At 38.9% G+C, this 13,509-nt stretch overlaps 1 protein-coding gene across 33 annotated transcripts in view; it reads right to left on the reverse strand.

Annotated features, from left to right (window-relative positions):
• The window catches only part of CAST (calpastatin), a 106,502-nt gene that overhangs the window by 34,683 nt on the left and 58,310 nt on the right, over nt 1-13,509 (reverse strand). For 7 of the 33 annotated variants that reach the window (XM_074383194.1, XM_074383205.1, XM_074383204.1 and 4 more), the window contains 10 exons: nt 13,283-13,348; nt 12,626-12,667; nt 11,196-11,252; nt 10,894-10,950; nt 10,375-10,488; nt 9,197-9,277; nt 4,992-5,060; nt 2,957-3,055; nt 799-879; nt 128-166 (listed from right to left, as the gene is read on the reverse strand). In XM_074383194.1, coding sequence (XP_074239295.1) covers nt 128-166; nt 799-879; nt 2,957-3,055; nt 4,992-5,060; nt 9,197-9,277; nt 10,375-10,488; nt 10,894-10,950; nt 11,196-11,252; nt 12,626-12,667; nt 13,283-13,348 — 705 coding nt within the window. The remainder of the gene's footprint in view (nt 1-127; nt 167-798; nt 880-2,956; nt 3,056-4,991; nt 5,061-9,196; nt 9,278-10,374; nt 10,489-10,893; nt 10,951-11,195; nt 11,253-12,625; nt 12,668-13,282; nt 13,349-13,509) is intronic. The other 26 variants (XM_074383214.1, XM_010340255.3, XM_074383212.1 and 23 more) reach the window with 7 other exon arrangements.

The raw sequence follows: 13,509 nt of genomic DNA on the forward strand, positions 1-13,509 counted from the left end.
CAGCAACTCCATTTGATGTGGAGATGAGTTACGTCATACCCCTCAAATACAGAATCGATAGCCCTGTTCCCTCAATCAAAATATAAAAAATATTAATTTAGGTCAGAAGACATTTATGTAAACTCACCAAAGAGTCTGGAGGAGGCCCTGTGATCCCTTCCTTTTTCTGAAACAAATATCAATTTGATGACGTTGAGAAGGTGGACTTAATCCTTAAGATATGCCAAATGTATTACTCATTGTGGGCTGAATTGTGCCCCCCATCCCAGATCTATATGTTGAAGTCCGAATCCTAGTACCTCAGAACGAGACCTGATTTTGAGATATGTTCTTTATAGAAATAATCAAGTAAAGCTGAGGTCATTCGAGTGGGCCCTACTCCAATACGATGATGTGTGTCCTTATAAAAAGGAGAAATTTGGACCCAGAGATACGCACAGAGGCACAGAAGGAAGACGATATGAAGAGACACAGAGAGAAGACGCCCATCTTTAAGGCAAGCAGAGGCTCTGAAGATGCCTTTCCCTCACAGCCCTCAAAGGACCCAGCCCTGCTGACACCTTGACTCTAGACTTCCAGCCTCCAGAACTGTGAGACAATCAATCTCTTGTTTATATCCCTGGTCTGTGATACTTGGTTACAGCAGCCCCAGCCAACCGATACAGTGAGCTTCATAGTAATGACAATTTCACATGCACCATTTTATTTTCTAACTTTTAAACATTGTGAAAATACTAATATGAAATTATATTCTAAAGAGGAAACAGTGAAATAAAAGTAAATGGTTATTTAACTTACAGCCAATAGTTCCCTATATTTTGGCGGAATTGTGACTTCTCTTTTACCCAATTCCTCTATGTAAGTGGAACTCATTGGATCCTGGAACAAAATCATACACATGGGGACAATATATAATTAATTAGCTGAGAATGTCACATGCATATTCTGAAACTAAAGCACTATTCCGTTATTAATTTATGGAAATACTGAGATAAACTATAAATCATTAAGAAGCCAATACTTTACACAACTAAGTTTCTAAGTTCACACAAACACCCATATTTAATTGGCTTAACTCACATGTAATGCTAGAAAATATTCAAAATACTAAAGTTGATTGCCAAATACATTTTGCTTTCAAATGCTTTCATTATCTAATGTTTCCAATTGATACAAAAGAATAGTTAATAAGATAATGAGCTTCTGTATAATCCAATATCCAACTCTACTGGATTTGTAATTTTTGAGAAAAAAAATCACAGATAGAGTGGATGTCTTCTGTTTAGCATTCTGAAATCTAATTTCCTTTCCTTGTTAATCAGAAACAGTCACCATCTCGAACTTTAGCATGTCAATTTAGTTATTTTAGAACAGTTTCTACATATGTAGGTATCCATAAACAATTTCCAGGATTACCTTCCATATTTTCCAATGTTATATAAATGGTATCATATTCTACATACCATTCTGCATTATTTTTATTCAAAATTATGTTTTTATAATGTATCCATGTTGATAGACGAATAATCTGTTTTAACCACTATAAAGCATCGAATTCTATGTTTTTAAACGTTTCACCAGTTCTTGTAACTCCTTGCACACATGGGCAGGCTCTTTTCTGGGAAACTCCCTAGAGGTGGACTCCCTGCTTGAAGAGAATACCCATCATGAACACCCACCAGCTATAGGAAAGCTATAGGAATTGTCAGACTTTCACAATTTTGTTAATCTCATATATGCAAAGTAGTGTTTATTCCGTGTTTTAATATCATTCTCCTAATTTCTAGGGAGAATTTCATTTACTTGTTTATTGGCCAGTCAAGTTTTCTCCCAATTTTCCATTGGGTTGTCTTTCTCTGTTTTTTATTTTTTCTAAATTCTAGAAACAAATCTTTTGTTATGTCTGTTATAAAATGTTTTTGTCTAGTCTATGGCATGTCTTTTTATTTATTTTTATTTTTTGAGATGGAGTTTCGTTCTTGTTGCCTAGGCTAGAGAATAACGGCACGGTCCCAGCTCACTGCAACCTCCACCTCCAGGGTTCAAGCAGCTCTCCTGTCTTCGCCTCCTGAGTAGCTGGGATGACAGGAATGTGCCACCACATCCAATTAATTTTTTTATATTTTTAGCAGAGATGGGGTTTCATCATGTTGGCCAGGCTGGTCTTGAACTGCTGACCTCAGGTGATCCATCCACCTCGGCCTCCCAAAGTGCTGGATTATAGGTGCAAGCCACCATGTCTGGCCAGCATGTCTTTTTTTTTTAATACCAAGGAAAATACAATTTTAGGAGTTAGGAATAGGGATAAACTGTGGGTGATAAATACTGAGAAACCAAAACAAGCTCTAGTCTGTTCTACTTAAATCTTGAGGATGGAAAATAAGTCTTTGTGATCTAGTAGGCTCTGTCCCAGTGTCAATCTTAGCACAACGATAAATGTTTGCTAACTCAGTGTTATAATGCGGCTGCCAAACGACAAACCATTTCCATCCACGACATTAGTTTTTAGTTGCTGTCTTGATACTGACATCATCCTGTTTCTATGCAAATGACAGAATACTAGGTATCCCCCCCCTTTTTTTTTTTATGAGACAGAGTCTGGCTTTGTTGCCCAAGCTGGAGTGCAGTGGTGCCATCTCAGCTCACTGCAACCTCTGCCTCCTGGGTTCAAGCAATTCTCCTGCCTCAGCTTCCCAAGTAGGTGGGATTACAGGCATGCATCACCACGTCCAGCTAACTTTTGCATTTTTAGTAGGGACAGTGTTTTACCATGTTGGCCAGGCTGGTCTCTAACTCCTGATCTCAAGTGATCTGCCTGCCTTGGCCTCCCAAAGTGCTGAGATTACAGGTGTGAGCCACCGTGCCTAGCCTCACTAGATATTCTTTTGTACTTCATGACCATGGCCTTATTTACTCTCCTACTCACTGAATTTTTACAGATATCAAGAGTACATACTGAAACTTCTGGTCCAGTATACACTGTATTTTCTTCTTCAGTTTCTTCAGGTCCTCCTAAAGTGTCTATTAAGTCATCCAAAGCAGCATTCATGTCTGACTGGAAAAGAAAGAGCAGATATTTAAATATTATTTGTTATACATATTTCACTTTTAGTTTAACTACAAAAAAGCCATTCTGTACACAGGAGAACACCAAACATCAAAAGCTCTTCCAACAGTTCTCCTAAATAGTTAAAATCTGATCTCGAACAGACTTTACTGTTTCTCAAAGTACAAATTCTGGGTTGGAAAGATAAAAAGCCACATTCAGATAAGAAGTGCAGTTTCAACAAGTCCAAAGGCATTACATACATGAACAAATGTATAAGTTCATTAAAGCTGCCAGTCCAATGCACTGACAGTTAAAAAAGCAAAACAGCACAAAACAAAACAAAATGCAGGGAATTATAACCATGTTGCTTTAAACAATAAGGGAAATGCTAGATATTTATTGCTTATCAATAGTTTTCCAGAATTCGGACAAAGAACCCCTAAAAATCTCTATATGGTATGTCTTCCAAATAGAATCTGTTTCATAAGGGAATCACTGTGTATTATTTCATTCACGGTTTTTGGTTACTGCTTGCCTGAAGAGGTTCATAAAACAGAAATTACCTGAGACATTAAACTTACAAGAACTCACAAGTTTACTCTGTCAATATTGGCTTAAATCAGTATAATTGATATGGTTGGCTAGGGTCTTCACCAAGTCTCATCTCAAATTGTAATCCCCATGTGTCAAGGGAGGGATTGATAATCCCCATGTGTCAAGGAAGGGAGGTGATTAGATGATGGGGTGATTGTCTCATGTTGTTCTCATGATAGTGGGTTCTCATGGGATCTAATGGTTTTATAAGTATGTGACAGTTCCTCCTTCACATGTTCTCTCTCCTGCTGCCTTGTGAAGAAGGTGACTGCTTCCCCTTCCAACATGATTGTTAAGTTTCCTGAGGCTTCCCAAGCCATGCAGAACTGTGAATCAATTAAACCTCTTTTATTCTTTCTTTTTTTTAGTCAGAGTCTCGCTCTGTTGTCCAGGCTGGAATGCAGTGCTATGATCTTGGCTCACTGCAACCTCTGCCTCCCGGGTTCAAGTGATTCCCCTGCCTCAGCCTCCCGAGTAGTGGGGACTAGAGGTGCACATTACCATGCCCAGCTAATTTTTGTGTTTTTAGTAGAGATGGGGTTTCACCAAGTTGGCCAGGATGGTCTCGATCTCTTGACCTGTGATCCGCCTGCCTTGGCCTCCCAAAGTCCTGGGATAACAGGTGTGAGCTACCATGCTCAGCCTAAACCTCTTTTCTTTACAAATTACCCAGTCTCAGGAAAGTTCTTTATAATAGTGTAAAACGGACTAATACAATAATAAATGAGCATGCCTCTATTTTTTATGTTAATGATGACTTGTTATGAACAGTAACTTGTATCTAAAGGAGAAAACAATCTAGGAAAAGATCTTGTATTATTTGATTTAGATGAAAAATAATTATTTCAATTGTCTTTTTTTTTTTTTTCAACTACCATATTCACACGATAATTTTAGGACTCTCCTGATTATGGATATGTGAAATACAATTTGAAGGCTGTTAGAGGTTTAGACTGACTCTTTCAGGAATTTCAGAATAAAGAAGTACCTGACTTCTTTAGCAATACCACTGGTTAAATAAAGTGTATTTTCAGGAGAGAAACTGGAATGTAAACACCACGGGCTGAAACTGGAGTTTTTTTTTTTTTTTTTTTTTTTTAAAGGGGTTATAATATCAAGTGTTACAAACATGAAGTGTGTGTGAAAATCTACTTCCAACCACACTTTCAATATTAGCTTGAAACAATAATTCATTAAAATGGTCCTTTAAATTGTCCCCTCATATTACTTGCCAGATAAGGATAAAGAATCAGATAAGATAAGAAATGCCAGATAAGAAATCAGATAAGGATAAATATAGAGCACATGGGTAACTATCTCATGTAGAAGGACACTGCTGTCTTCGTACCTTTCCCGACAGTTTATCCGGTTTAGATTCAACTGGCGCAGCTGGAGTTAACGATTTCTTTTCTTTTTTCTGGTGAGAATTGAGAAATTAAAAACTCCTTCTCACATACCTTAATAAAACTCAACACTATTACAAATTTTAAAATAAATTCATTATATTAATAGCATTGATCACACACTGAATGAACATTTCCTCTGCAGCAGACACTGCGCGGTATGTTTTCCCCACTTTTTCAGAAGGGCTTCAGTAATATTAGCCTCATTTAGTGATGGGCAAAGCAAGGCTCAGATTGGGCCACTTCCCTCAGGTTACACAGTAAGGAACAGAATGAAGATTTGAATCCAAGACTGTTTCTTTCTTTGCTGTTCTTCTGCAGGACCCACAGTCAGTCTTTGCAACATCCATGAATTCTTTCTGTAGGCTGCCACTCCTGGTTTTGCCCTCTGGGTCTTTGCCTGACATATCAAGACCTCTATATCCCTCACTTTGGCATCTCATCACCCCCCCTTTCCTTACAATGAGTTTATCGCACATCATTGCTTCTAGTGCTCTATCAGAGATTGCAAATAACTTTCCAATCTGCAGTTTCCATGCTTTTATCCAGATATAATCTCTGAAGTTTGACCCTTGGAGCATCTCCCTCCCAGCTGCCGTCCCTCAGCACCATTCTGATCCTACTGTGGCATCTGTGTCCTTTGTTCTCCATGATCTCTGGCTTCTCTTTTACTTTGGTCCCCACCGTATCCACCCTGCACATTTCTGCCCTGTGCTGGTGGTCTCATCCAATATCATTCTCTAGGGCCAGGATCAAACGCTTTCAGAGACTGGCAGAAACTAAATGGGTGAAGTTGTTGGGTTTAAGATAAAAGAGGACCATGTCCCTTTTGAAGGTATCCAAATTCAGGCAACAAAGCACAGGAAGAGCATAGGCTCTGACTGCCGAGGTTTGCATGACAGTTGAGAGACATGTGGCTGCTTGAGGCTTTAGTCAATTCTCCTTGGATTCATCAGATAAATGAATCCATATGAAGTATGAAAACCACTGTTTGGCACATGCTCAGCACTATGTAAGTACTTGCTATATAACTGTAAGTGCTAACTAAGTGACTGCTTATTAGGACTGCAATGCTGGAAACACAGTGGAGACCACGAGTGTGTGAGCCTGGATAATTGAAACTACTTCCATGATTCAGCCACTACCTTATAGAGATATTGACTCATGTTCTCTCTCACACCTTCCTCCTCCTCAATGTCTCTCTTCCCCTCCCCCATCCCCACTATCTTTCTATTCCATCCACTTTTTCTCTTCCTCTCCCTTCCTCCTACTTCATTGTTTTTCATTGGAAAACAATATTTTAATTGTCTTGCTACACATATTTCTTTGGACACTTCAAACACTTAAATTTAGCCTGTCCAAAATCAGAAACATCCCTTTTCTTCCTCAATTCCTCTGACATCTGTACTCCTGTCAATGGTACCCAGGAGACTCAGAGACTGCCCCGCAAGGTGCCCAGCTCACAACTGAAAAAGGCACTCATTCTCATGTGCCAACTCTGCACTTGCACAAACATGACAATGAGTGCCTGGGGGCCTCCTTTCCCTTACCGTGTGGCTACCAACCTTGTTCCATCAGACTCAGAAGCACCAGCTTATCTTAGATTTTACTTTGTCTTTGTCCACTTCAGTCAGTCATTTCCTAAAACCTGAAGATTTCTGCTCTGCAATTTGTATAACTCCCCACTTTCTTATTCTATCACAGCTGTAATTTAGGCTAAAACATGACTCACCAGGACTACTGAAACAGTCCCTGACCCCTGACCAGTTTTCCACCTTCCTGCCTCTATTCTATCCCATCCACCTACTGCAGTCCCTTAATCCTTTAGCTCCAATTCAATTGCATCACTCCACCTGTTCTCTCAGGTTCTCAGAGGCTACCTGCTGTCAGCTGAATCACCACATGTACAAACTCAGCTCAGCACTCTCCACAGCAGTGCTCAACCAGTTTTTGTGCTCTTACAGTCCCACCACTCACCTCCTCTGTGCTTCACCCACACTGGAATGTACTTTGTGCCCAGAACACACCTTATACTTTTCAACAACTTGATGCATTTATAAGCCTGCAATCCCAGCTATCCTTCCATACCTAACTGAACTTTGATCTACTCTCTCAAAGCCTTTGTGGATTCCCTGAATTAGACAGAATCCCTTCTTTCTCACTAAATAACGCCCTGTGGGGGCCCTTCTTAATCTGCTTGAATTACAGCCCCAGGTCTTTTCCCCTCCCCTTAGACAGGCAGGCGTATAGCTAGTGCATCCTGCAGAATCAACCATGGTACTTTAAACATGCTCAATCCTATTTAATAGGAGACGAATCAGAAGCAACATAAAGTAAAATGACTTGCCACAAGTTCTAGCATAAGTCAATGCACAGCAGAATTCCACATAAGCCTCTCCTAATCTTATTGCTTTTTTTTTTTTTTCACTTGTAACACTAATTTACATCTAGTTCAAAACTGAAAATTTTGATTTAAAAATATATAGCTGGACGCAGTGGCTCACACCTGTAATCCTAGCACTTTGGGAGGCCGAGGTGGGCAGATCATGAGGTCAAGAGATCGAGACCATCCTGGCCAACATGGTGAAGCTCCATCTCTACTAAAAATACGAAAGTTAGCTGGGTGTGGTGGCATGTGCCTGTAGTACCAGCTACTCGGTCCCAGCTACTTGGGAGGCTGAGGCAGGATAATTGCTTGAACCCGAGAGGAGGAGATTTCAGTGAGCTGAGATCGTGCCATTGTACTCCAGCCTGGCGACAGAGCAAGACTCTATCTCAAAAAACATACACATAAGTATATATATTTTAGTGGAACTAATCCCCTGCCTTGAATCTATCCATTTTCAAACTGAAAACATTGATTACATTTAAAAATCTATTTTAACGCATCTAATCCTCTGCCTTAAATGTATCAATTTTCAAACCATTTCATCTAAGTATTCTTCAATGGCACAAGAGAGTAATGTGTATTCCTGGGTTGGGGCTGTGAGTCTCAAGGTAGTATACAAGTGTTCTACTGCAAGAAGAAACAATTTTAAATTTGACATTTTCATTTAAAAGTTTTTGTAAATGTTGCCTTTGCTCCATAGGGGACCTGTATTAATTTGGATAAAATAACGTGCCTTTTATCCCAAAATCCCAGGGGGAAAAAACAATGATGTTTCAGGGAGATGTGCCATATTTTTACCCTAGAAGTCATTTACCCTATGACTCTCTTTACCATTTGGCCTGTAGCAGGATACTGGTCCCATTTACAGAAGCCAAAGTATAAATAAATCTATCCTACTTTAAAATTTTCATTTTCATCTTCTCATTGTTCCTTCAGTTGCTTACTTGTGGCTTCAAATTGGTCACATGCTCTCCAAATTGATTGTTAATTCTGTATTGCTATGGGTAGAAAAGGTAGATAACTTCTCATTTTGTATTTCTGGGCTGGTATCTGAAGCAGCTCTTCAAAAAAGTCTAAGGAAGGTGTGCCCACAATCACCCAGCTCAATATATCTACTCGATCCTGAGACGGCCTGAAATATTTCCTTTGAAAACTTCTCATATCCATTCATGTTGATGTCATGGTTGTGATATACTAGTTTCAAGATAGCTGGTGTCAACACTGAATGCTGAAAAAGCCTATTCAAATGCTCAAGGAAATTTTATTTGATTTATTTCATATCTATAAATTTGGAAGGCAGGGTCTGAGTCAACCCTCATTTTAATGTCCTTGGTATTGACACATCCTTATACATGGCACGTGCTCAGTAAGCATTTATTGAATACACAAATTTAAAAATCATTTTTGGTATATTGTTTACTCTAGATCCCGTCCCCAAACTTTTTACACAGGGGGCCAGTTCACTGTCCCTCAGACCGTTGGAGGGCCGCCACATACTGTGCTCCTCTCACTGACCACCAATGAAAGAGGTGCCCCTTCCTGAAGTGCGGCGGGGGGCCGGATAAACGGCCTCAGGGGGCCGCATGCGGCCAGTGGGCCGTAGTTCGGGGACGCCTGCCTTAAATGCATGCTCTTCACAAAACTTCACAGATAAACAGTGCTCACTTTTGCCAAATGATAGGTTACCTGAGCATATGTTTGTTATAAAAGAAACTTGAGAAGCACAGAGGCCTACATTTCTGTCTGCTTGTGCGTGCTCACCTTGTCACCCGGCTTGTCAGATGCTGCAGCCACACCAGCAACACTCTCTCCACCAGCAGAAATCACATCTTGTGGTTTCATCTAAGACAGTGAGGATAAAAGGTTGACAGAGATAAGTATGTCTGCATGGCTATTATCAAGATCATCAGTTTTAAATGTCACTAACACCTGCCAGTTCACCCTCATGGACGCCACGATAAGAGAAAGTTTACTTGCTTCTGCTGCATGTGGTGCAGTGCTAGGCACCAGGTAAAAGTGGACTCAAGCCTAAACTGTACGTTCAGGTAACATGAGTAGGTCAATCGGGCTAGGTAGGGACTGTGGTAACTGTACTGGCGTACACATACCAGGAGTAACGGCTCTAGTCAATTGCTGCCATGCGAGTCCACTGTGGTTAGATAGTCTGATTTTTCAAGAGAAGTTCGAACTTGGGATGTTACGTGAAATACTCTAATTTTAATTGCTGGCAATTTATTAAAAATATTTTTTAACAACATTGTAAGCCAAATAAAATACACATATGGCATTTAACTGGCAGAACATAGATTTGTGATCTCTGATATAAAACATATTGTGAAGCAGGCCTTGTTATTATTTTCCAAGTGCTCTCAATGAAAAAGTATTTATTTTTATTTTGTTTGAAAAGTATTTCTTGTAAATGTTAATTCTTCTAAAAGCTGACTGCTATTAACCACATAATTACGGAAGCAATTTCTGATTTTTGGCTCTGTAAGTTCAACTCTTCTACAACAAGACCCTAAAAATGCTTTAGGATTTCCATTTAAAGAACCAGATAAAATTCAGGGCACATGTGTTCCCCAACCCAGATGTGTGTCGGGGGGAGGAGGGTCAGGTTTCAGCAGGCAGCCTCAATCCACAGCTGCCTGGCTGGGAGACACCACAGCCTGCAGTCACAGCTGGTCATTGCTGGGCAGTGGGGGAAGGATGAAGAGCACATCCCCTAGACCAATCTGATGCCCTTCTCAGGCTATCCATACACCCAAGTTTCTATAAGGCTATCTGCAAAACCAACAAAGTAAGAATACCAAATCGCTACCATACAAAATATATTCAGCACAGCCTCATAGATTTACCTAAACACCTTAGTGTGAAATAGGGGAACTGTATCTTATTACCTAGTTGGTGCTAAGGTTTTCCTATCAATCTGCTTTATTTACCTTTGGTTCTGTTGATTTCTCTGATGGCCGCTGCTCAGCTGATCTGGAAACTGCTTTTTTATTGTGAGCATCCTTACTTCCTGTATCTGATGCCTGCTTGGGTAGGCTTTTTGGCTGAAAGTACATACACAGGTGCCCATACACATATAAAGACATCGTTAAGAAGATGGTAATCTTAAACATAATATTGATACTTTTCTCTATAGAATAAAAATTGTTCATAACAACTGTGCTGTCTGTGGTTCTAAATTACATGAATCTGAATTAGTGTGATATACATGTGACGATTTCATTTTAGGTACAAAATTTGAAATAATGCAAATCATTCCTCTAAAATTCAGCAAGAATCGCATAAATAAATTGTAAACATGGCTATCGCCACATGATGGCACCATTTTAGCTGAAAAAATAATATCCAACTCTCCACTGTAGAGATTAGTTTTGAATGATGAATGATTTTAATTACATTCCACCAAAAGATGTTGCCTTATAATGTAAGTCCTCATGATAATAATTTACCTCTGTGTGTTCTTTTGGCTTTCCTTCTTGGGATTTTTTCTCAGGAACCACAGATAGCTGTCAATTTCAAAGGATTAAACTTGATTACATCGGAATCCAATGTTTTAATTCAGCAAAATTCAGCAAGAATCATATGAATAAATTGTAAACACTGCTCTTGCCACATGATGGCACCATTTTAGCTGAAAAAAATAATATCCAACTCTCCACTGTAGAGATTAGTTTTGAATGACGAAAGATTTTAATTACATTCCACCAAAAGATGTTGCCTTATAAATTAAGTCCTCATGATAATCATTTACCTCTGTGTGTTCTTTTGGCTTTCCTTCTTGGGATTTTTTCTCATGAACCACAGATAGCTGTCAATTTCAAAAGATCAAACTTGATTACATTGGAATCCGATGTTTTAATACTTTCAAACAAGAACAAGAACAAAATTCCAACTAAAACATTCTGCCTTTTTAAGGAAATACCCACTTAGGCCCATTCTTTAAGGTCATAGAAGTAGACATTGCTCTTAGGCCCATTCTTTAAGGTCATAGAAGTAGACATTGCTCTCAGGTCAACAGTAACCCTGCCAGCAGTATCTGGAAATGGTGAGTATCAGAATAATGAAAAATTTAGTATTTCATCTAAATACTATTTTCAAATACATGTATATCTCTAAATTGCTGGTTGTTTTTCACAATTTACACAGACAACACACGATCCATGTGACTACTGAGTTTGTTGACAGTGATCCCACTCTAGAAAACGTATTTTTAAAAATCTCCTTTCAAAGGATTTACAAAGATTTTTTCTTTGTTAGTAGAGAAGATCTTATCACAAGAAGCCCAATTTTCTTGAGATTCAGTAGATCATCAAAAGTGTTTACAGTGGAATACAAGACAGCTTCCATTTAGCTGCTGAATTCTTCACTCTTGAGTACTCTATATTCTACCATCCTCAGGGGCCACCAGGAGGCCTTCCACAAAATCAGACAAGCCTCACCTTTCACCTTTCATATCTTTTTCCATTCCTTCACCTGGCTTGAAGTACCTGGGCTCAAATATCTGTGCTTTTCCACAGGAAGCCTTGTGGTCTTGTCTTAGTTCTTGCTTAAGGGCTTGACAAAATAAAATGCAGCACCTTATTAAAGAGAAACAATTGTGCTGCCGTACACACCCTGGGGTTCCCCTCCATGCAGAGGCAGAATGGCATTTATTCTGCACAGTCATGGGTGAGGAAAGGAACAGAAGCTAGCCTCCTAACTGATAAGTAGCTCCACCGAGATAAGACTGTCATGATCAACACAGCCCATTTCTTAGGAAAGATTCTCATCCTTAAGTCACCTAGGTGCTGAGTTCAGCAGATGCATTGTTCTCAATGCCGAATTGGAATTGGAATTGGATATTCACTACCCTTTGCCTTTTTTCCTTTGCTTCTCTTGCTTTTTTCTTTCTGAAAACAATCCCTATACATATAACAAAAAACTAGAATTGAACAAAATACTTCGGAAATATAGTTTTCATCTACAAAAGATTGTACATTCTTTTTAACACTATATGGACTTAAGGCTATGAATATATTATATATTCTACCTGTACACAGTCATTCAAAAGGGCAGTCCAAAATTAATTAAGTTAGCCAGCAACCCCCTTTACCATTCACAGCAGTGCCAGGATAGGAAGTTGGCTATTCATTATTATTTTAAAAAATCCAAATAACTCACTAGCAGACTTAAATCATTTACCTTAGTTGATTGTGACTTCTTCTCGGGTTCTGTTTTTACAGCCTAAATGGAGAGAAAAGAAAAAAAAAGAAAGAACGAAGAGAAAGACAGACACTGTTTACAAAGATTATCATAGGTTTTCTCCAACTGAGGAAACTCAAAAGAGATTATTTTGATGTAATTATAAACTTTATCAGTTAAGTTTGTTACATTTTGCTTGGAATCGCAACTCTTTAGAGAAAATTAAGCATACTCGTTAATATTCTTTTACTATTCAGGGAGCAATTTATGTCCTCTTGCCATGTATATCAAAGATATGTAAAGATTTATTGCTATTTACATTGTAGCTAATACATGTGCAACAGAAAATAACCTTCATCACAAAGCCAAGGGCAATGTGTTTCTATGCCACTAACAAGATGTTTTTATCAGTGAAATACTCATCATGGGTTTTGGCTGACAGTGTAAAACAATGGGATGGAGACAGAATTGAGGACACAGAAAGCAGTGAAAATTATTTTTAGTGCCAGAATGTGGCTGACGAGCAGCTAAGCCCACAGAAAGCCCATGATGGGATTTGAGCGTTAACAGAAGACTGAATTGCAGTTATTAGCACATGCTGAGCGGTGATGTAACCATTAGTAAACAGCGATGTCCTAGTACAATGAACAACATCACCTGTTTTTTATGTTTTTTCTTTTTAGGAGGATGTGGTCCTTCCATCTGTTGGCTGATTGGAATGGCCTAATATAAGAGCACAGCCCCAGGTATAATTTTATTTTATCTGTCAGTCAAATAAGTAACATGTATAAAAAGGGTTAAAATGATTATACCAAGATTCATTCTATTCATCTATTGCATCTACTCGATGCATATTTGTATAACTCCAAGAAGTTGTAGGCACT

Source organism: Saimiri boliviensis, chromosome 1 (assembly GCF_048565385.1).
Source record: "Saimiri boliviensis isolate mSaiBol1 chromosome 1, mSaiBol1.pri, whole genome shotgun sequence".
Classification (NCBI taxonomy): domain Eukaryota; kingdom Metazoa; phylum Chordata; class Mammalia; order Primates; family Cebidae; genus Saimiri; species Saimiri boliviensis.